We start from the raw sequence: 23,401 nt of genomic DNA, 5'->3' as shown, positions 1-23,401 counted from the left end.
GTAGTATTTTTCAGGGTGTTTCTGCTTCAGCTTTTGTTACAAGAATGATAAACGCAGATTTAGTAGTAATGTTAATTGAAATTGGCAGGAAAACTTTGAATATAAGCCGAACCTGCTTTTTCTGTATTTTTTTTACTTCACATCTCTGTTTTTCCCACCATGCAGATGTATCCCACGTCTTTCTTTTAGGTCATTCAGGAATAAATGAGAGGTTTTATGTGTCAAAATAGATAGGACAGTTAGCATTTTCTATTTATTGATTCTCTAGACTTTTCACCTCTTGCAAAGAAAGAAAGAAATGCTCATGCTTCCATGCTTTAAGAGATTACCTGACTCCGTGTTTCAGAACAACTGAAAAATACAAATGTTGTTACATGTGAAATTCAAAACCTGAATGTAACTTGAAGATCAGAACAATTATTCCAGGTATAAATGAAGGATTTATATTCTCAAATGACTCTTGTATTTTCATATGGCTCATCTGAAAACAGCAACAAAACAAGACAAAAAGAATTCTCACTTTTCATGAGACGAGCAGCGTGAAGGACACTTACTGCAGAACTGGTCCTGGTAATAAATTTGCTGAGACGTCACTTCCCCTTGCTCTCTACTTCTCTTCCTCTTTGTAGCCTGATTCCTCTCCCCCAGTGCTTCCTTTCATTTAACCTGCTAAAAATTCTCCCTCCTTGGACCCTGGGCTTCTGATTTTCTGTAGTTGATCTGCTGGTGCAGGATGTACAAGAATTCATTTTGAAGCATTGTCAATGCTAGAGATGGTATCTGAGCTATGGATTACTGATACTTGTCTTGGAAGCTGCTTATCAGAAGAATCCAAACCAAGTACCATCTTTGCCACTTCCACCTTTGTCATTTTAAAGTAATATCAGGGGTCTAGTGAAGGTCTTCCTGAATCACTTGTTACCCGTACAACCTACCCATTTCTCGGTTTTGTTGGCAGAACCTGAAGAAATCATGGAAGAAAGAGAACACACTAAATGAACAAGGAAGAGAACATAGTTAAAGAAAAATCAAAATGTCCACAAAATGAGGTCTATGCACTTGTTTCAAAGTCCAACTGTGCTCATACATACTAGGGAATAGTTGCAAATTCTGATGCTAACATGATACTTCTGGCAGAGTGAAAAAGGAAACTCATTTCCCAGACAAGTCACTTATAACTAGGGTTTACAACCACTTGTAACTAGGGTTACAAGTTGTAACTAGGGTTACAAGTTGCTAAAAAGTTGCTTCCTTCCCTGTTTGAACACACCTAATCATTGGAGCACACCCTAAGTGAGAAGACTTTTCACTTTAAAGAAAATTACCATTCTTAGCTTCCATTAGTTTATCCCTGAAAATAAATATCTGAATTAATAATAGGTCAAAGCTGTCAACCCCTCAGGCTTTTGTAATGGCTCCAGTGTCAGGAGCTACACCTTCCATTTATCATTAGTCACAAATAATAGTGCACTAATGACTTTGTGTCCTAGGAAGCATACATCACTTTTGGAACCCATTAAGAAGATTTGAATTTCTGAGGAAAGAACTGCTGATTCAGACCAGATTTCTAGTGTTTGAAACTGGACATATTTTCTGTTTTCCTCTATTTACTCCAGCAGCTACAGGAGCCTTTCATGTTTGTGATTTTTGGAAACTCATTTCATATAAAAGGCAAACATTGTTACAGCAAGGTATATACGTAGAGTCTTTTACAGTTTTCTTTTACATTTGCATCACAAAATATAAAAGTCCAGTATCTGAAAGACCTTCTCTACAAATTTAACCAATGACACACAAAGATGAGGGATGATTATTTTCTTTCAAGAATTTCTGTACTGCCTTCAGCTGTCATCTAAGCCAACACCTGGAACAAGCAAAGCAATGAGTGGTCCTGCTCCACAATGTCAAGGGTTGTAGTACTTCAGCTGGAGCTCCGGGGGTTCTACTGTCTTCTGTGTAAATATCTTAGAGGCAAGTCTTGATCTGTATTTGGCAAGACTGGAACTGAGTTTAATCTGTTAAAATATCAGCACACATTGAAGACCAGTTGAAGTGACTACATGATTACTGTCAATGCAGTAAGGGTTTGAGAGGAGCATTGAGATATCCAGTTTCACTCTGGCTCTCTTATCTCCAGACAGAGCTACTGAATATCATGCCAGGTGTGACACTGATTCTTCAAAGGATTATTATGAAATTCATTTATTGCTGCAAATGTACAATGCTTAAAAAGACTGCAGATCAAAATAATGGGTTTGTGTGCTTTCCTCTCCCTGCTGGAAGCATAACTGAGCCTTACAGAATATTGGTACTTTACCAGCCAGTGTGTTTCTTCTTGATCCTCAAGGCTTGGCAGTGAGCATTATCTGAGTTTTGCCTAAAACATTTACAAGTCAGCATCCTTCCCCTTTTGAACCAGTCATAGACATATGTTTATGGATAATAAACAAGTCCAGTTTAAACTTAAACACCTATCTTTATCGTTATAGCTTGCCCAAGTAATCTTCACAATTAATTTAATTTTCAGTTGATAGTTCACTATCAACTGAAGTTAGTTGCAATTAAATGTTGTCAAATCTGTAATTTAAACCCTTTAAAATTTGTGGCTATCATTCTTTTCCTGTAGCATATAATTTTTTCAGTGAGTCTGATCCAAAGACGCCTTAAGCAAATAGGAGAATTTCTATCAACTTCAGTGAGCTTTGAATAAAGCCTCATATGCCATGGCATATGAGAACATTTTATCTTAGTACATATAATTAACAGATTGCTAAAGTTTCCATTGTTTGGATTATGTAAAATGATTTGGGTCTTGTAGCAGCTGCCTTAGGTAATTGATGACATTTAGAAGAAACCCAAACAACAACAGAAATCCCACTGATACTAGATGTTGTGGTTACAATTCCATTTCAGCTTGTGGTAGCAATACTGGACTAAAATTTGCTAAAATATGTACTTTTAATTAAAATCAGAACAATATAGTTTGTGAGCCCCAAGGGACCTGGGAACAGGGGAAAGCTATAAGCAAGTTGTGATAATAAAATTCCCTTAGGATCATTGAATGTGAACCACAAATCGCAAGTTCAGTTTAGAAAACTGTGTTACTGGAAGAAAGCATTTCTAGTACTTGATAGGGGAGCAGTGTAGTTTTTGCTATACATTTAAATTTTTTTTATGGTAAATTTCCCCTACCTTTCAGAGTCTTCTGCCACATATCATATCAGGTGACCAGAGCTCACCTAGGAGGCATGAATTCACTGTTTCAGTCAAGCTTCTTTACACCAGCAGCTTTATCAGCTCCTGGTGACTTAGTGTAACCTTTAGTTTTCAGCAACACTACTGAGAAAGAAACGAATGCTATCCATCCCACCAGATTGGAGATTCTGGTAGCTATTAAGATTGGAGAAGAGTTAAGAAATCTCTGTGAAATAATTCACAGTATTTGTTTCTTCTTTCTTGTTTTTTATCTAAAACTCTTTAACCCTTGAGCAGAGGCTACTTTTGTATATATTTATTAACAGAATGAAAGATCCGTTCCATCATAAAAGCATAAAACAACATCTAGAAAGAGTGCAACAGAATGCACTCTGCATTTTGAACAGCATAACTAATGTTCACTGATGCTCATGCTTTTCTATCTCCATTTTAATTCTTGCAGTAGAAAACTGTTCTGTGCTGTAAAAACAGTTCTGAACATGATGTGATTAACCTTAGGGTCCCCCCATCCCCTCATCTCAAAGCCCCCTCATACATGGCCTATGCTTTCTATTCATGTTCAACCATCTGATTTCCATATCATCTCACTCAGCTTCACAAGTAGCTATTAGCATAACAGAGCTTTAGTGTGACATTGATTGAAGCCAGCACTTGCTGAATGCAGTATCAAAGCATAATTTGCCAGAAATCAAATCTAATTTACTGTGTACTATTTAAAGTTCCCAAAAATAAAGTATCAATAGAAGTGTACTAGGTTTGTAGTATTAATTGTTCTTTTTTTCATATTTTTGGCTAGTCCCCTCAAATTCAAGCAACATATTCCCTTTTAGAGCTATTGTCTTTGATTTTCAAATGCCAATTAAGCAAGAGTTTTTCCAATCTCTGTTTATTCCAACCTGGTTAATGTTACATATGAAACAGTAAAAGGTAATATGCTGATAGTCACAACACTCAGTTTCCTGCTTCATAGCATTTTTTTCAACAGATTCTTCTAATGACCTTAATGTTTAGCTTGAATTAAGCATTAAAGTACCATATAAATGTAGCAGCTGAAGCATATCTAGCCTGCTGTTATTTCTCTAACTGTACTTTTTAAGAATGTTTCAAAAAATTCACCCACTTTGAGAGAAGCAAAAATGGCATGAATTCAGTTTTGTCCAGTGCTCCACTGAAGCTGTCGTGATCTCAGTTAACCTTTCTGTAAAATGGGAGTAGTAATATTTATCTATCTTTATAACAACATCTATATATGAAGATAATGAGCTCTCTTTTTTTAGGAAAATTGAAGAGCCTAAGTGCTTATTCTGTCAAAATAGCCTTGCTGTCTCTGGGCAGAGTTGTTTTGCATTCTCTGGGGATAATGGCAGAATTAGTGCTTTTGTAGTTATACTTGACCAAGAAACAGTCCTGCAATTATTAACTGATGCTTTCAGTTTTCCATTTGCATTATTCAACTAGAAATTGATAGATAAAACTGATACGCTGAAAACATTGTTTAAGTGCTGTACACAATGTCATTTTTATCAGAGGCTGTCTATAAACACAGCTATAGCTGAACAACAATAATTGTGGACAAAATTAGGGGTAGGTAAAAGTAGAAACTAGGTAGAAACTAGGACTTTTCTCTCTCATTCCTTGACTACCAAATTTGGTCATTGAAAAGTCTTCTACAGCAGCAAGTTCAGTCCTATTACATCTGCTCAGAACTTTGTATTGCTAACTTACATTTACAGCCTCGTACATGTGAAAATGTTTCAGATGAACCCTTAAATTTACCTACCTTGCATTTGTTTGGTTACATGAGTTGAAAGATAGGCTCATGGAAATGACATGCCCTTCTTCCTTCTGTTGATCTGTTTCAGAGCACTGCCTGCATAAGATACCCCCAGTGCACCAAGCACGTCTACAAAGTCATCTTAGGCATTGATCATGATTAGCTATGATATATAGGATGGTCTCCTGACACCAGGTTTTTAGCATCAGGATAGAAAGATGATGGTCTCGAGGCCACCCATAACACAGCATAGACATAGGACTCATGCATAGTTTCTGTCAAAGGCAGATATAATACCTAAAAATGTTAGTTTTTCTGTTCTCTGCTCTGCCTGAGGTTGCTATTGATTCTATATTAATAACTAGGGCAATGAACTTCTGTGGTTGAGCAGTAAACACTGAAGAGTGCACAGCTGAAGAGTTACCTATAGGTATGCCTACAGGAATGGAGGTTTCCAGTTTACAGCTTGAAGGCCTTTCTCTCTTTACCTTCCCATATGTTGAATGAACAAATACATGCATCAATTACCACATTCCTGTTTTCTGACACTGTAGGGATTGCATATGGAAATTCTAGGCAAACTAACGGAAAACAAGTAACTTCTTGCAGTCCAGCTCTTTAGGAATAGTACAGTTTGAGTTTGGATCCTGGACCATGTGTAGCAACACTTATGCTCTTACAGAAACCTCAAAACATACAAATATAAACAAGCAGCAGCAGGGCACCTGGCCCTTCATCCCTGCCCTTTCAGAAGATTTAGCACCTACCAAGGCCTGGGAAAGAAGTGGCCACTTCTTTTTCCAGAGGGCCCAAACCTGTGTTTAGGATTGTGAGTCAGAAGGAAGACTCCTCATGTTCTCCTCACCCTCTGCCTTCTAAACTTGTGATGATTCATGTTTATTAAGTGCTTTGTAGTTCTTGTTTTGAGAGTCTATTATACCAGCACTATTCAACTGGTGCTCTTTAGACTCCTGCTGATCTGCAAAGCCTTGGGAAGTACCTCATGAGATAACTGCAAAATGTATTAAAAAAAAAAATCAGATCTGCATGCATTTCTATGCAGATAGCAAATTTATGTCTGTGCTGTCAGCAGGTGTAATCGGAAGCGGGGTCTTGATTGCTCTTCATGCCTAATTAAATAGTTTGTAATTATAATGATGAAAATATGGTTTTCTAAAACACTTAAATTCTGTTTACCTAAAAGCTTAGTGTTCCTAAACCATCCTTCTCCAGAATCACCAAACCATACTGGAATAAAATAACTACGATTTGAGTGTTCTTTTTAACTGTTTCTTCCCCTTCTTCAGCCTGCCCCAAAAGTTAGTTAATAATTTTTAAGATATACCAAATAGAATAAATCCAGTTCCACTGAATTCCAGTGTTGAATCAAGGTGGGAGTATTTGCATGTCATGCATAGAAAAGTCATTTGCTTTATGACATCGTGCTCAACAGAATCAGATGTCAATTTTTTTCTCTCAGATCTTCCAATTCTGCTTCTTCCTCACTTTCCTTCTGCAAATCAACACCTTTTCTTTGCCTTCTTATTCCCACCAAGGATTGGCAGTCTATTCTCCATCAGTACCCCCCAGATAAGTCAAACTGCAACTATCTTAGAAATTGTTCACTTCTGACTGTGCTTCCTGGCCCTCTACATCTGAACAGTGTTAATGCCATCTACTTGAAAATATAGCCAGCCCTGGTTCTTTATTGTTTTAACTCCACTTTCTTCTTCTTTTGCTTGTCTCTTCTGGATATCATGGAATACCTATTCCTTCTTGACCACTGCTCACTGCTGCCCACTAAGCCTTCAGTACTTGCTTCTTTCTCGTGTTTACACAAGCAGAAATCTGGACTTCTCAAGTTTGTGTTGTTTTAGCAACTGTTGTTTTTACAACAGGTCCTCCTTCCCACTCCATTCTTGACCACGCTATCTCAAGAGTAGTGAAGGAGCTTTTGAACTTCTCTCCTGCTGTCATGAAACATGCAGTCTCTATATCCTAATTCATGCCTTGCAATACTTGATAGGTCCAACACAACAAGCTCCATGTAGTGTAGAGGGTATGAGAGTGCTGATGACTGCCCAGACAAAAGGTAGAATATATCCAGGGTCAGCATAAGCACCTGACTGCTGCTTAGCATTTATTGTCATCAAAGTTTACTCTAGCATGTATGGTTGTAATGTTTTTGGGTTTTTATGTGTTTGGGGTTGTTGGTTTTTTTTTATAACTGGGGATATCACATACTGCTACTGCTACTCTTTTTGTTCCTGTTGTTGTTTATATATTGGTTCTGTCTATACTAATTAATGTTTCCAATGTTATGTCCTTTGGCATAAAACAAATCTCCATAATGTTGTCTCTTTCCTTCAATATTCCTCATTTCTCCTTTGTAAAATATCCTAAATTTACACTTTTTTTTTCTTACATTCTAGCTCCCCCACAGTTTGTGGTGAGGCCACGAGACCAGATTGTAGCCCAGGGTCGAACAGTGACTTTTCCTTGTGAAACTAAAGGAAATCCACAGCCAGCTGTTTTTTGGCAAAAAGAGGGAAGCCAGGTATGTTACTTTCTAATTAGTTCTATTGTTACATTTTAAAGACAAGCATTTATATCACCTTTCATTTTAATTTGTCTTAAACCAGGAATTTGACTTTTACGCCGCCACCATTCTTTACCATTTCCCCCCCTCCCTTCTTAAAATATTAATACTGTGAAGAACTCAAAGTCAATTTAAGTTCATGAAACTTGTGCTAGGTGCTCTATAAGCATATAAAACCCAATAGTATGTATCTTAAAGACTTTTCATTCTGAAATCCCCAACAAACAGGTGGGTGAGACAAACATAGGAGATAAAAAGTTATGACTCAATTTTTAACTAATCATAGTCAGTAATTACAGTTCACAACCTGTCTAGACATGATGAAGCAGATATACATCTAGTAAGCTGATTTGCATTGGCATATTCTCATAGTGCATGCAGATACAGGTTTCCAACTGGCAGATGCTTTCTTCAGGAAATTGTCTGAGGAAATTTCCAAATCTGATTTTGGAAATATTTCCCTGACCCTTACTATCATTTTTTGAAAGCAAAATAAAAAAAGCCCAGAATGCCAACCAGATCCTGGGCTGCATCTGGAGAAGTGTGGCCAGCAGGTCAAGGGAGGTGATTCTCCCCCTCTACTCCACTCTGGTGAGACCCTACCTGGAGTACTGTGCCCAGTTCTGGAGCCCCTATTACAAGAGGGATATGGACATGCTGGAACGTGTCCAGAGAAGGGCCACCAGGATGATCAGAGGGCTGGAGCTCCTCTCCTATGAAGACAGACTGAAAGAGTTGGGGCTGTTCAGTCTGGAGAAAAGAAGGCTCCGAGGTGACCTTATTGTGGCCTTCCAGTATCTGAAGGGGGCTACAAGAAAGCTGGGGAGGGACTTTTTAGGATATCAGATAGTGATAGGACTAGGGGGAATGGAATAAAGCTGGAAGTGGGGAGATTCAGGCTGGATGTGAGGAAGAAGTTCTTCACTATGAGAGTGGTGAGAGCCTGGAATGGGTTGCCCAGGGAGGTGGTTGAGGCCCCATCCCTGGATGAGGCTCTGACCAGCCTGATGTAGTGTGAGGTGTCCATGCCCATGGCAGGGGGGTTGGAACTAGATGATCCTTGTGGTCCCTTCCAACTCTGACTGATTCTGATTCTAAAAGATTAAAAGGGGCAAACTGATGCCCAAGGATACTGTCTTCTGCAGCTCCCTGATGAGGCTTGTCATGGCCATGTCTGTCTATGTATCTATGGCATGTGCTTTTCTCCATTGGCTGATTAGTCTTTTCAGAGCCTTGTGCTACATTTTCCCATGTGGCAATATGTGAGTTAACTCAAGTATCTGCATCGTGCTGTGCAGAGCAGATGTGCCTTTTGTCTAATCTGGAGACATTTTGCATACCAGCTCAGTTTAAAAATGGGATAACAACTGAACTGAATATCTCCTGCTCTGCCTCACCTGCCTTTGGTTCACCTTCTCATGAGGTCAGATAACTGGTCCAGAATGACAGAATCAAGGCTGACAGCATTTTGTACTCTGTTGCATTTGTGGCTTACAATCACATAGCATTATTACTTTATAGCATAAGCCTGTATGGTGTGAAAGCTTTATCTTCAGTGTGTTTCTTTCAGTGCACTATTTGGAGAACTTTAGATCTAGCCTCCATGGATCACATCCTGGAAAAGTGTAGTATTGTGAGTCTCACTAAAGTGAAATTACTCCAAGGGGAAAGTAGAAGAGCGCATTGAAATTAAAGAAGTACTGATGTGCTAGCAAACATTTCAAAACCCTTCCTTGTAGAGCATTTTAATAACATGGTAATGTTTATGTAAAGTGAGCTTATAGTGTCACACTTGAATCTAATAAAGTGGACATCCATCATGCTGTAATAAAGAGAAGAGCTTCTAATTAAAGTAGGACATCATTTGTAGGATTAAAGTCATTTAGCGTAATTGAAAAGTGTTAATACTCTATTTTATCCTCTTCCACTGGTATCACTTCAAGGGTAAAAACATTTTAAGGTGAAAATGCATCTTGTGTCTTTAATTGAATGTTATTACCTACTGATTTTACCATGCTGAAGCTATTTAATTATAAACCTGGAAAATTAATTACCATATTGAGAACTAGCTCCCTGAGGGTTAGAATGGTCTTTTTTTTTGGCAAATAAATGCAACATAAAAATTGATACCTACAGGCTTGAAATGTGATTCACCACACCTTTCTGTTAATCTTAATTGAGCATCAGTGAAGTCACATAGGTTAGTCTTACCATCTCAATGTGCAATTTACCAGATTTTACAATGAGATGCCATATAATAGGTGAGTTTCCACACACTGTATCTCATCACACAAGTCTGGGGAACAGTGTTTTGGCCAAATTCACTTTTGTGTGCTTGGCTATAAGTTGCTGCTTGACTTTACAATGCTCGTTTCAGCTTTTACTCGGGAAACTGTTTGCAGCTGTACTGATAGCTTTCAGAGTAACGTTACGTAGTCATGTTAGCCCACTCTGGTAATTGTAGGGCATTTTTCATTGTGAATCCATTTTCCAATCCCATGTTTCTGAGCACAACCAGCTGGAAGGGAGGGGAGCTGTTCCCTCCTGAGTAATTTTTTGTGCCAGTTTGTGCAGAAACATCTGGTCCTTTGTACTTGGTAGCCTTTTCCCCAGTGTCTAACAGCCACCTGTCAATGAAATGCACCAGGGCAGGGTGTAACCTTTAGACTCTCTGAATTAAATTCTTCCTTGAGATAAATTCAGAGGTATTATATCAGGAGTGACTTTGGTGCTCCTATTTGCAACTTGGCATACAACCACTGTGCCCAAACGAGCAACCCAACAGCAAATTGAAAACAGTAAATTTGTAAAAACATTTAAAAAGGGGTTGTATTATTATTTAGGGCAAATAATAATTCATAGATATGTAGTCTTTGAAGGGAGGAGTCATGAGCCAGATGAACTCCTCCTGATATGTGGAATATTCACTGGAATGTGGTACCTCTACGGAATAGAGAAGCCTATGCTGATGAATCAAAGGGCAGCCTCTCCTTTCTAATGCAGTGGATCTTTTTCCTCTAACGAATTAAGATCTTGATCCTTTTACATTGTTTCTTGTTACACTTCGTGTAATGAGTGATAAATGGAGTTAAGCTCAGCCATATAAAAATTTTCTGCTGTCTCATATAGTGGAGTTTTCATAATGCCCTCATTCAGTAGGCATCTGTGTCAGGCACAGGTTATTCTGAAAGTTTCAAGGCAATTCAGAAAATAGCAGTTTTTGAGACCCACTTAGCCCTGTAGCTTGAAATTGTTTCAGAATTTTCACACTTTTTTCTTATTGGATCTGACATGTTTACTGGGTGCATATTGATTTACGAGGGAAAATTTGCTGTGAAAAATTTCTTGAACATTGATATTGAAAAGGAGTAAGCAAAAGGACTCACTCTAGGATGACAAATAGCTTAGTAGGTTAATACAATTTTAAGGATATTTGGAGTGTCAGATCTTATGGAAAGCCTATCTCTCTCCTTTTATTGCCAAAACCAAAGAGTAAAGGTGTGAGTTTCACTTTAAAGCATATTTTTAAAAATCCAAGGTTATTACTTGTCATTCTCAAATAATTTTGTAAACCATTAAGGTCTACTACAGAAGATCTACAGAAAATGCATTGAATACCCTACTCTGTACTTCTAAATTTTCTTTTTAGCCTATATAGGCAATCTTAAAGTTAATATGGAGTCACCATTAGAAAGCACAGGAAAGCTATACAGAGCTAGTGACTGTAGGCTTAGCTCTGCATGGTAACAGTGTTTTGGGATAGTCCTGATACAAAAAACTGTATTTTTCATAGAGACTTGTTGAGTCAACACATTTCTTGTAATTAGTGTTGTTTAATTATTGTTTAATCTGTTCCCCTTACTGTCTCATTAGGCAATGCTGCTGACCTTTCTGTTCACGTTTTCTCTCTTTTTCTGTTCTCTTTTATTCACATCAAGAGCTGTGCAGATGGTATACCTTTTCATTAAAAGCAATGCCATCACCACTAAAACCTTTTCAGTCTTTTTCTGTATTATTGATTCATTCAGTCCGCATCATATGCAATGACTACTACATCCATTCCAGTTATTCTTACTGACATTTCTCTTTCCTCCAATCCAGCCCAAAGGCAAAAGCCAATCTCCCTCTTTTGTGCTAACTGATGTCTTATCCTACATGAAACTGTCTTTTCTCTCTGATAATTTCCACATGAAATTTATACCCTTTCTCTTCACCCTCAAGAATCCATGATGCTTTTCTGCTTTGGTATATCTCTGCTTTAATTTTCTTTTATTTCTCCTTCAAGCTCTGACAGCTTCTCCTACTTTATGACCTGTTTGTATCTTCCTCACAGCTTTCCTTCTGTTTCACACTCTTACTTTCTCCTTTGCCCAGAGTGTATTCACAGCCAAACAATAGTGCTTTGCTCCCTCAAGTCTCCAGAATTTGATTCTTTCTGCTAGTTTTCTAATGTGTACTGTAGTATTGTGTCCTCCTGGTTTGATAGAGAACTAAGTATATTATTACAATTACATTCAGAATGAAGATGAATGTGTCACAAATACAAATCGCTCAAGTGTGATTGTTGGAAAATTTCTCCTCGCCTAGACCCCCCAGTCAGAACACACCACTGTGTGCTGTCAAAGGACTGTTTCTAATTTAAACAGCAAGTTGCCCAAGGCAGGGAAAGCTAGCTCTATGTGTTTGTGAAGTCATAACCACACTTAGTTTTTCTTCTAGTTTATATATAGTTCTTTTAAGGAAAATTCAGTCTCTCTAGCTGAGGGAAAAGTGGTGTTTTGAATTGATGTGAGATGAATTGTCTTTGCAGAATCTACTCTTCCCAAACCAGCCTCTCCAGCCCAACAGCAGGTATTCAGTATCACCAACTGGAGACCTCACTATCACCAACATTCAGCGATCTGATGCAGGCTACTACATTTGTCAAGCACTGACGGTTGCTGGAAGCATTTTAGCAAAAGCTCAGCTGGAGGTTACTGACGGTGAGCTATAGAAATTCCTATTGTTTTTTTCCTATCAAAAGTATTTTCAAAGCAGTGTAAATAAAGGCATATGAAGTCACATAATTCATACAAGTAAATGGACACATTTCTACAGAAAATACAATGAAAAAGTACCTCTGTGCGATTCTCTGTGGCATGAAAAAGGCATTGAAGTCTAGTTTGCCTTTTGCGTGTTTTCTAGCGTTTCCTTGATAATGCAAACAAGGGACAAACCACCCTAGAACAGGATTAGTGAGAAAGGAAGCTGCTCAGTTCACTAGAGGTAAGATAGGATTGCAAAAAAACATAGTGAAGAATGAATAGGTTTATGATTAACATGTTGAGTTAGGATGCAGAAAAACAAGGCTTGATTCTCACTAGTCTTCAGCATTTTCTTAAGCAGCTAGTTTGGGAATGTGTCAAATCAACTTACTGAAGTACTGTTGGTTTAGAACAGATACAATATGTAGCCCTTTAGTCCCTCTGTTATCAAGGTTCTAAAGAATTTCTCATTATGGTTAGATGTGAAAAAAAATCCATGGAAATAGGTAGAGAAGAGTTTTCAAGAAAGAAAATTCACTGCGTGGTCTGTCTAGATGCTTTCCATTTCAAAATTTTCGGTTTGAAATGTATCCTGCCTTGAAGCTTACCTTACTCCATCTACTAACATGAATCTTTGTCACATGAAGAATCCTGTTGATATCCCACTTCATCTCATTGTGGATAGAAGGCAGTTTGCATCTTTTGATATTAGTGAAGAAAACACAGAACTCGTCTTATACTAGGAAATTGTGGCATTTCCCAGCATCGTTATTCCTTATCTTAACTGACTCATTAAATATCTCTTGACAGCCTTTGATGAATTTTTGCCTTTAAAACTGTTGTTATATGCAGAAGAGGTCTACTTTTACCATTCCCTTAGAGACCTGCCTGCACCATGGAAGTTTGAAAAGATGTCTAATTCTGAATAATCTGGCTTTTCACAAGAGCATATTCATCACGACTGACAGGTAGAGAGGTTCAGGCTCATGTTATAGAGGTTTGAGCATTAATTTGATGCCTTTTCTTTGTTTTCCAAAAGCTGTCTATATTTTTGTGACAAGGGGAGATAATTTCTGCCATATCCTTGCACCTTTACAAGCATATTGCTTTTCTGTAAAGTAGTTTCTGGAGACTAAAGGCTAACCTTTGCTCTGCAATTTCTTCAAGTCCTTTCTTCTCATGGTCTATGACAAAATGATGCATTTTCATTCTATTCATATTCAAACATAGATTAAAAGGTCATTTAAAATTAATGGAAAGGCAGTATTTTTTAATATCTGTCCATAGTGCTGCCTGATTCAGTTCCATGACTGTGATTGGAATAAATAGTTCACAAACATTGGTTGAGAGGACATTGAGCTGTTAATGGGTGCACCTGCTGATGCTGTACGATTTACTGCAGTGGGCTGAGTGGATCAAATCAGGTTCAAGGATATTAGTGATGAGAAATTCCTCCTTTTGACAGACAAGGTCTGTGGTCTATCTCTATCTAATTCTTGTATGTGGGGAAAAATAATAAATCCTAATTGACCTCTTTGGAATTTTCATTAGTTTGTTTAACAAGTCAATGTAAAGCTCACAAAAGCATCCCTGCTAGAATGCAAACCCTCCTACAATTAATTCTGATAAAATGCAGTGTGCTTTCCTTGTTGCTAAAGAAAGCATTAGCTGGTGACTCTGATACTCAAGGAATGCAAGGCCTTTGTGCTTTCCAGAACCTGCTGTCAGCATGATCATTATGAAATAATACGAGACTGCTTTATAGAAACACCATTTCATTCTTCAGTCAAAGGGCAGGTGAAGTCAGCAGAAAAGTGCCAAAACAATATTCTGGAACTGAGATTAGATAAATGAATGTACCATTTGATCACAGATATTTTTTAGTTGCTTTTACTTGGGAAGTTAACCATAGATGTCTAAATAATCTGTTTTGGTTGATACTGAGCAGAAGTTATGGTAGCTAATGATTTTTATCAGTAGGGAAATCTAACTTAATGGTTTTAAGAATATAAGAAAAGGCTAACACTGTGCATGCTGGCTATATACTTAAGCATTAGTGTTCTAGTTTTTGGCTGCTGATTTCAGTTTCACTTTATAGCCCAGAATTTTTCTGTTTGGTTAATGATTTAATAATAGTGGCGAGCCATCTTTTTCATTTTGAACACATTTTTGTTTGATCCAGAGTAATTTAGATCCAATTGAAGTTCCAATACAGAATGAAAACATATGTCATGTGCAGAAAAAACAAGTGCTTAATTATACCATATATAGCAGTGTTTCAGTTGTTACATTTTTGCACTTACAAGTCTTTACTGGAAATATTTTTAACTCAAGTGTTCACATGATAAGAGATTACTAGATGTGATAAAATGTGCTGAGTTGAGTGATAATTTTGCTGATTATGGACTGTGCTAAGAGCCTTCAGTGTATTTGAAATTCAAATCTCGAATTTTCTTGAAAGGCTATCATATAATCTACTGTCTAACACACATCTGGAAAAGCCAAATCATTTTTAAAGTTGAGACAATCTCAGCAATCCTTTCAAACTCAAGAAGTGAATAGGCAGCTGACAGTCTTAAAATGACAGACAATGCAAATAAGCCAAATGCTTCCATTGGACTATACCTGTGCTCAGGGTGAAAAAAAACTCAAAACAACAGAAAAACAAACTTCACAATTAGCCATTTGTTTTATATATTTTCCTATCATGCACAGAGTATTTTTGAGATCTCATTTTCATATACCTAGTAATTATTAGTGTTTCTTGATAAAAGTTTTGACCACTGCATGCTCACCTGTAGGATCAGCCTACTTTGGCTTACCCAGCAGTTGCTGTTTCAGGTGAGTATTGGGATGGAGGAACAAGCTTACCATGGCTGCATCTGGCAACGTAAAAATGAAGCATAGGATATTAATTTAAAAGATTGTGTTTCTGGGTTTTTGAATGAAAGCAAAAGGCTGGACTTATGAGCATAATTCAGAACAGATTTTTTTTGTTGGGATTTTTGTGTGTGTGTGTGGTTGGTTGGGTTGATTTTTGTTGTTTTTTTGGGGGGGCTCTTTTTATTGTGGGGCTTTTTTTGTGGTGTTGTTTTTTGAGGGTTTTTTTTTTTTTGGTTGGTTGGTTGTGTTTGTTTGTTTTAATAAATAAATTTTAAAAAGAGTTAGCAGTATAACTCAACAGCTCCTCCACTGATTTGGAATAAGCATTTTTCCCAACTCTTCTGTGATTTTTTTAAACTATAGGTCTATTGCATATTCTAGGGTATGTCTCTCACAAATCTTCCTGGAAGAATTTAATATCACTCACTCCTCTGCAATCTGGCCACCATGTTTCCTACCCCTCATCGAATGCATATTATGTGATTTGCAGCAAATACGACAGTTTCAAAATAGAGAGACTAAGAACAACTTCACAGCCCCCTGTAAGGCTCTTCCAGGAGAAAAAAAAAGAAGACAGAGCAAGCAAGGTTTTTCCACCTCTCAGGAGAGCAGCCTACCTATCATACTGATGTTCATCATGAGGATTTCTTTACTTCTGTCTGATTTCCTCCTTTAATTCACCAAGAAAACTTTTGAAATCTTGATTTTGGAAGAGCCAAAGTAAAGACTAAATGTTTTCATTCTCTTATTTTCCTGTTCTAATTTGACCAAATTCTACTCAAATTTAAACATAGCTTCAGCTGATCCAAATTGCATTTGTAGTGAATAAACTGGTAACAAATTAACCTTAAATTAAAATAATTATCAAATATAATCTATGCTCAAAATTTAGGTTATTATGACAAAGGAAATCTGATCATTTTTTCAGTTACGTGAAAATGTGACTCCTGGCAGTTTCAAAACCATTTTTTAAAATTACATTAATTTTGAAATCATCTTATCTTTTACAATGCAAATGTATTTCGGCTATGCAGACGTTTCTGCTGAACAGATACAAAATTTTCCTGCTGGGAGAAAACAGTGTAAAATTTAAAGAAAAAAAATATTAATGTTATAAAAGAAACTACAAATCCCCCAGCTTTCTTGGTTGCTTACTAATGAGCAAGACCTGTGTAGTAGCAATACCAGCAAGTATACACATTTTAGAGAAGATTTACAAGTCATAGTTGTGAAGACAATACAGTCGTTCACAGATCAGTGAAAACCCTAAGTGTTCATTTAACCTTTAGCCTTAGTGTCATGGAAACCTGTAGTGGTCTTTCACCCATAACACCCTTGAAAATGAAGATTCCTTCTGGCCAGGAGACTTTCAATTACACTATTGATCAGAGCCTATTTAAAGGATTATGAGCTCCTCATTTGCCCTGTAAAAATACTGACTTGCATGCCAAGGAACAGTATCTGTAATGCAATAGCTTTTGAAAACACCTACGTGCTACACATATGAAAGGCAATTAGGTGCAACAAATAATTGCAGTGGAATGGTTAGCAACTTTAGTAATTACTTTTCCTTATTTTTTTATTACTACCTAGAAAAAAATGGAATTTGATATTTGACCTTAGACATAAGGGAAAAAATCACACAGCTGCATTTTCATTTTAATATACTCATAGTGCAGGTATGCTGATAGCACATATGAGCTGAGATCAATTTTTATTATACCAAATGGCTGAACTGTGTAGTCATAAGGAACCTTAACGACATTAGAAATTTCTTATCAGGGTGAAAATGCATTGTATTTTCTCTTTTCATGTCATATAGTGTTTCTTGTTCAATCTGAGTTCAGCAGGTGATATTCCAGAATTTCCAAAATAGCTTTCACGTTCTGATGTTAATAACTAATCTGTGTTGGCTTTCTAATTTCAGTGTCAATTTTAATAAATGTTATGGTCTCATACTCCAAGGTGATACTAATACCAATGATTCTATCCTTTGTGTATCTTGTTAGCAAAAGAAGGTAGGTAGTATTTTTGCAACACTATAATTTCAGAAACAATTATTTAAGTAATGAAATCTGCCACTAACATCACCCTAATATTTTTCTATTTATTAAGTAGTGTAATGAAAATGCTTTGGATCTGCTGAAGGTTCCCAGAGGTTTGCATCTCAAACAGCTCAAATACAACAGAAGTCATACTGCTTCACAATAATTAAATTTTATTTCATTGTTACAATCAGATATTGTGTATGGATTATAATGAAATAGATTCTGAGCTAAAATACGTGATTCAAACTCAGTTGGCATCAGTGGAGGCAGTCTAAATAACTCATTTTGGAGCTAATCCTGCCTGTTACAATATCTAATACTAATTGTATAATTGTTCAGTTGTTCAAAGATTTCACATAGCAGCATTGTGGCAGGTAAATATGTAGACATGAATTTTTGATTCTGTTATACTTATCTAATGGAAGAGTCATGACCTTTTTTATATTCAAGTATCTTGAATATAAAAATATCTTCAATGATGTTCATTTTGTATAAACACATTCATTAAAACTAAGAGTTACCTTTTACTGCTTAACAGCTCAGAGAATAGGTTCAAATGCAGAATTTTTAATGAAAAATTGGTCTTTCAAGAAAAAAATGAGCATGGGCATTTTACCTCATCCAAAGGTATCTCACTGGCCATGGAATGAGGATTGGAGTAGATGATCTCTGAGGTCTCTTCCAACCTTGACTATTGTATGAAATAATAATAGGCAGCCTGGCACAAATTCTATTTATTTATTATATGCAGCCATGCACTTGATTTCTGGTTAGAGTACTTTAAGCAGTATTTCAAGCATGCAAATGTATATTATTAGAGGGGCAAAATTTAAGAGAGTTCCTGGCTTTAAAAGGTGATACAATTGTTTGCTAACTAAGCTGTTACATGGCTCTATTGAGTTTGGGCTTTTCTCCAGTGGAATGAGTGATACAGTCATTTAGATCACTCAGATCATGAAAATGTTTTGTATGGTTGTTACATATTTTTTGCTTACAAAATCTTGCAAGATGAGCATGAAGCAGGGATGAGGTTGGTACACATTAGTAGATTTTCTGTTTTAGGCCCAAAGTCAGGTAAGCAGTTAATGTGATATTAAACACATTCTTTAAGTGCTTGCCTAAACTGGAAAAAATAAAAGATCTGCTTCAGTTTTTCTCTGGATCAAGGTCTTCATTTTTATCCTGTCTTACTCAAATGAGTGTGATGATGCAAAAATACTTTTCAAATATACCAATTAATTGTTAACATCTACCTGTGACTCTTGCAAAAGTAATGTTTTTAGCCTTATAGAGGCTGACTTTATCCATTCTGTTGATACTGTGCGAAGGAAAGGACTAACTGAAGCAGAGGATCATTAAAGGAGTGGATGCCAATGCATATGTCGCTGTTTAGTCTTGACAGATAGGCCTCCACCCATCATCCTCCAGGGACCAGTCAATCAGACACTGGCAGTGGATGGGACAGCTTTGCTGAAGTGCAAGGCAACCGGCGACCCCTTTCCTGTCATCAGCTGGTTAAAAGAAGGATTCACCTTCCTGGGCAGAGACCCTCGAACATCCATACAAGATCAGGGAACGCTTCAGATTAAAACTCTGCGGGTGAGTAGTGATAAAACAAGTGGTGCAAGAATAGTCTGGAGCTGTTGGTGGCACATCTGGACATCTGAAGCAGCTCCCTGTCTTACCATCTGTTGTCTTCAAAATTTATTTGTCTCTTTTCTATAAACTTTTCACCAAGTCCATGTCCTATTTCATTCTTTGATACTGAGGGAGGGAAAAGCATCAAACTAACATCAGATGTTTCTATTAGAGTTCCCTAAAAATAGAATTTATATTTAAAATCGTGTGTTGCAACAAAACACACAAGCTTAGAGCAGATAGATGTATAAAATGACAAGCCTTCCATGTGTTTTTGGTTGGTCTTACCAAGAAGCCATTGGCCTGTTGTCTCTGTTAAAACTTAGAGCAGCTGATTTTCAACGCCTGACCATAATTTTCCAGGGAGCTATTGTGCTAGCAAGCGATTCTGGAGTTCATCAGGGTTTGGCTGAGTGCTTTCTCCATCAATGAATCTTGGCAATCTTGATCTGCCTGATTTATTCCAATGTTACACTTGCTGGAGATACTCCATTAGGCTGCAGATGGGAGAAGACAACTAGTACTGTAACATACATGCAGTCTTATTCAGAGAGATTTCTGTTCAAAATAAAATACTTACCGTAGTATTTACATTTTGACAGAAGATTATATATTTTAAAAGTATAGAGAAATTGTATAGTATTTCAAATAGCAGATTTTGTTGATAAGTATTGTATCACTGCTTTTGTTTGGGCTTTAATTTTGCCCTGTTCAAAGGTAATAAATGTGTATTTGTTTGTGTGTGTACAGGAATGGGTATGGAAAAATAATAAGTAAATGTAATTATTTGTTGAGAGCTTATAGACAATTTCAAAACCCATTTAATTTCATGATCATAGATGAATTGTTAACTTCTTGGAACAAAATGGAATTTATTAAAAAATTTATGCTAGCTTTCCTTGAGTAAACAATTTATCCTTCCTCCCTGGACTGAAGGCAGGTTTAGGCCATGAAGGTTAATGCATTTTTCCTGTAGAGATGGATTAAAGAGTGCGCTTGAATAGTCAAGATTCCCCAGTAGTGTTAGAATGCAGCAATTAAAGGTGGAAGCTTAGTGATTTCAAACAAACTTTCAGACATTGATGATGGCCTTCTGTGGAGTGTCCATGAGGCAGGAGCTCCTGGGATACCTATCTGCATGCAGCTATGCAAACAATGAAATTGGTTCTGAATCATGCCAGTGCATTAATCTCAGTGCTGGAGTCACAAGGTCTGTAAACAAAAGGGAAAAAAATTGCCTGCAAGGGAAGAAGAAAACAATGTGAGTAGTGAGTGCAGTTTTGAAAGACATGAGGCTTTTATTGATCTGTAAGTGGCTCATTCACTAGTAACCAATTTTCTTTAAAGGCTCAGAAACACGTTTTTTTCCTAAGGCCCTTAATTGCAGTAATGTGCACTGTTTGACTCAGATTTAAGAAGAAAAACCACACACAACCATAAAAACAGATTTCTTCCATGCCTGGCAATTTTTATGAATTAATTATGGATTTAAATCTGGAATGTTTAACTTTTTGCTCAGGTCTACCTGAGCAAGAAGTAGCAATGCTTCCTAATAATAGAATGGCTACAAAATATGTCCAAGTGTACTTATATACTCAGGTTCAAAACAAATTAATATGTCATGTCAGCAGCCTTCTCCTCCCCTTGCAAATAATGACCACTATTGAAGTCATAAAAGATTTCAAGATATCCATAAAGATGAGCCACTGCTATTTAAATCTTTGAGACCATCTTCTTCTGCTATGGAACTCTGTGTGTAAATCAAATTATTCAGAAATCTGCAGCAGTCACAGTGAACCATGGGCCATGGACATAAACATGAACTTAGTGATTTTTCTTCCCAGTCGCTCTGAAGAAGTAATCTGAAAACTCATATGCATCACACAGCACTGTTTCAGACGGGTCAACACTGATGGAAAATTCTCTTCTGCTTTGTAGAGGTGTATGACACCAGATTTAGACACCTGCCTTAGCTAAGGAAGAAAACTACTTATTTTACTAGACAGCAAAGATTTTTTATTCTCCTCCTGTTATTTTTCCCATATCACAAAAAAAAAATATGTAACTTGACAGTACACTTTGTCCATATCTAATCCATCCTCGGTCTGGAAGTTAAATAATTTACTATAACTTGCAAGAGGCAACATATCTCCAGCTTACTTTGTACGTTGTATTTGCCTGCTGCAACTTACTGTTGTGTATTCCACATACCTCATTGAGTATGGCATACACCATCTGTCATGGTAGTACACAAATGAAGTTGAGAACCATAGCCTTGAGAAATACTCTCCATTATCACATAATGAAGAACTATATGTTTAGTAAAAGCTCTGAAGAAGCAAAGTAAAACACCGTCTCCTCTGGAAAGTCTGTCTTCCTTCAAGAGTCTCCTTTCCTTACCTGTACTTCTGTATGTTGAGTCTCTGAGCCGTCTCCCAAAACGCAAGTTATGTTTATTCTGACAGTTGAACTGGCTTTAATCAGTTTCTTCCAGACCCTAAGAAAGGTACACTGCAACTCACAGAATCACAGAAACATTCAAGTTGGCAAAGACCCTCAGGATCACCAAGTCCAACTGATAACCCTACTCTACAAGGTTCACCCCTAAACCATATCCCAACAACCTTTAAACACATCCAAGGTTGGCGACTCAACCACCTGCCTGGGCAGCCCATTCTAATGCCTGACCACTCTCTTCTGTGAAAAATTTTTTCCTAATGTCCAGTGTACCCAGTCTAAACCTACCCAGTTGCAGCTTGAGGCCATTCCCTCTTATTCTATCACTAATTACATGTGAGAAGAGACCAGCACCAGCCTCTCCACAACATCCTTTCAGGTAGTTGTAGACAGCAGCTGAGGTCTCACATCAGCTTCCTCTTTTTTAAACTAAACAGCCCCAGCTCCTTCATCAGATTTATTCTCCAGGCCCTTCACCAGCTTTGTTGCCCTTCTCTGCACTTGCAGAGTGCACACTTGCAGAGTGCACACTTGCAGAGTGCAGAGAATATCTGAAGAAAGCACTGACAAAATTAAAACATGACAATTAAAAATCAATTAAAATATGTATCAACAAGTAATCTAATAAGCATCTCACTTACTTGCCTTGATGTTCTTGAAGAGTGAGGTATAAGCACATTTGCTGTAAGACCAATCTGCGTTTATCAGCAAAACCATTACAATTCCTTAAAGTCCCATAAAGTTTCTTGGATGCAGTCCTATTTCCATTCAGTCATCTGATAGTGAAGATAATTCTTCTCCTTTATCACAAGAGTCAGCATGTTCCCTCTCCTACTTCTGTCTGCAGATTAACATTCTTTATTCATAGTACTCTATGTATTTTGTGCTTTGTGAAGTTGCTGGTTTCCATGCATGTCTGTAGTCATCACTTAGTACCTGTCTCAGGAATCTTTAAGTAAAAAATAGCAAAACACTTGGCAAATTTTCCAGCAGAACAATTTCTACAGCAATGATATTGACAATATTATTTCCAAATGGTTTCCCCAATTAAATTTGAAATATATGAGCTGTCAAGGGAATCACAATAGTTTTATATAAATTCAGTTATTATTTTTGCTACCAAAGTGTCTTGCAAGCCTGAAAGAAAAATCCCAAAATCCCATATGAAAGAGAAGAAAAGTAAGCAGAGTGTAAGATCCAATGCAATTTCAATATTTGAAAATGTTTTGGAGGACTTGTCTGTGAAGAGAGAACCACTGTTAAGTTTCAGCAACAGTATTTGTATGTGTGGTGGCCTCTATAGAAATTACTTCATCTGTCATAGGAGTCTAAGATGATGTAATGGCCTTCCTGGCACTGGAAACTGTATTTCTTTGTCATCATGGGATAATGAATGGTGAGGTTTTTGTCCACTAGGAAGGAAATTGTTGTTATATTGTTACCTGATTTCACCTGAAATTGTTGTAACCAATACAAAGATCCACACTGTCTGAAACATCCATTCTGTAGGACTTACCATGCTGTAGTGGTACCATTAACAGTATCAAATTTAGAATTAGAAAAGTATTAGATGCAAGTCATCTTACTATAATTCTCTAAAAGTAATCTGCCATTAAACGGTTGTTTGAAAGTGCCTGGTGTCCTCTAGTCTGGTGTAAAATGTAGGCTAACACTTCTTATCCAGAAACATTTAGGAAAAGAAAATTAGAGTAAACTCAGGCAGCTGGTTCTATAAGGTTGTTAAAACTGACTTAACTGTTGG

General features: G+C 37.1%; 1 protein-coding gene across 1 annotated transcript in view; it reads left to right on the top strand.

Moving 5' to 3' along the window:
• The window catches only part of ROBO2 (roundabout guidance receptor 2), a 409,048-nt gene that overhangs the window by 300,017 nt on the left and 85,630 nt on the right, over nucleotides 1-23,401 (top strand). Inside the window, exons 8-10 of the mRNA XM_054392730.1 lie at nucleotides 7,423-7,547; nucleotides 12,400-12,571; nucleotides 18,938-19,143. Of these exons, the coding sequence (XP_054248705.1) occupies nucleotides 7,423-7,547; nucleotides 12,400-12,571; nucleotides 18,938-19,143 (503 nt within the window). The remainder of the gene's footprint in view (nucleotides 1-7,422; nucleotides 7,548-12,399; nucleotides 12,572-18,937; nucleotides 19,144-23,401) is intronic.

The sequence above is a fragment of the Indicator indicator genome, chromosome 1, assembly GCF_027791375.1.
Source record: "Indicator indicator isolate 239-I01 chromosome 1, UM_Iind_1.1, whole genome shotgun sequence".
Classification (NCBI taxonomy): Eukaryota; Metazoa; Chordata; class Aves; order Piciformes; family Indicatoridae; genus Indicator; species Indicator indicator.
Note: the sequence above shows the minus strand (reverse complement) of the source record. Positions and strands in the feature narration are given on the sequence as shown.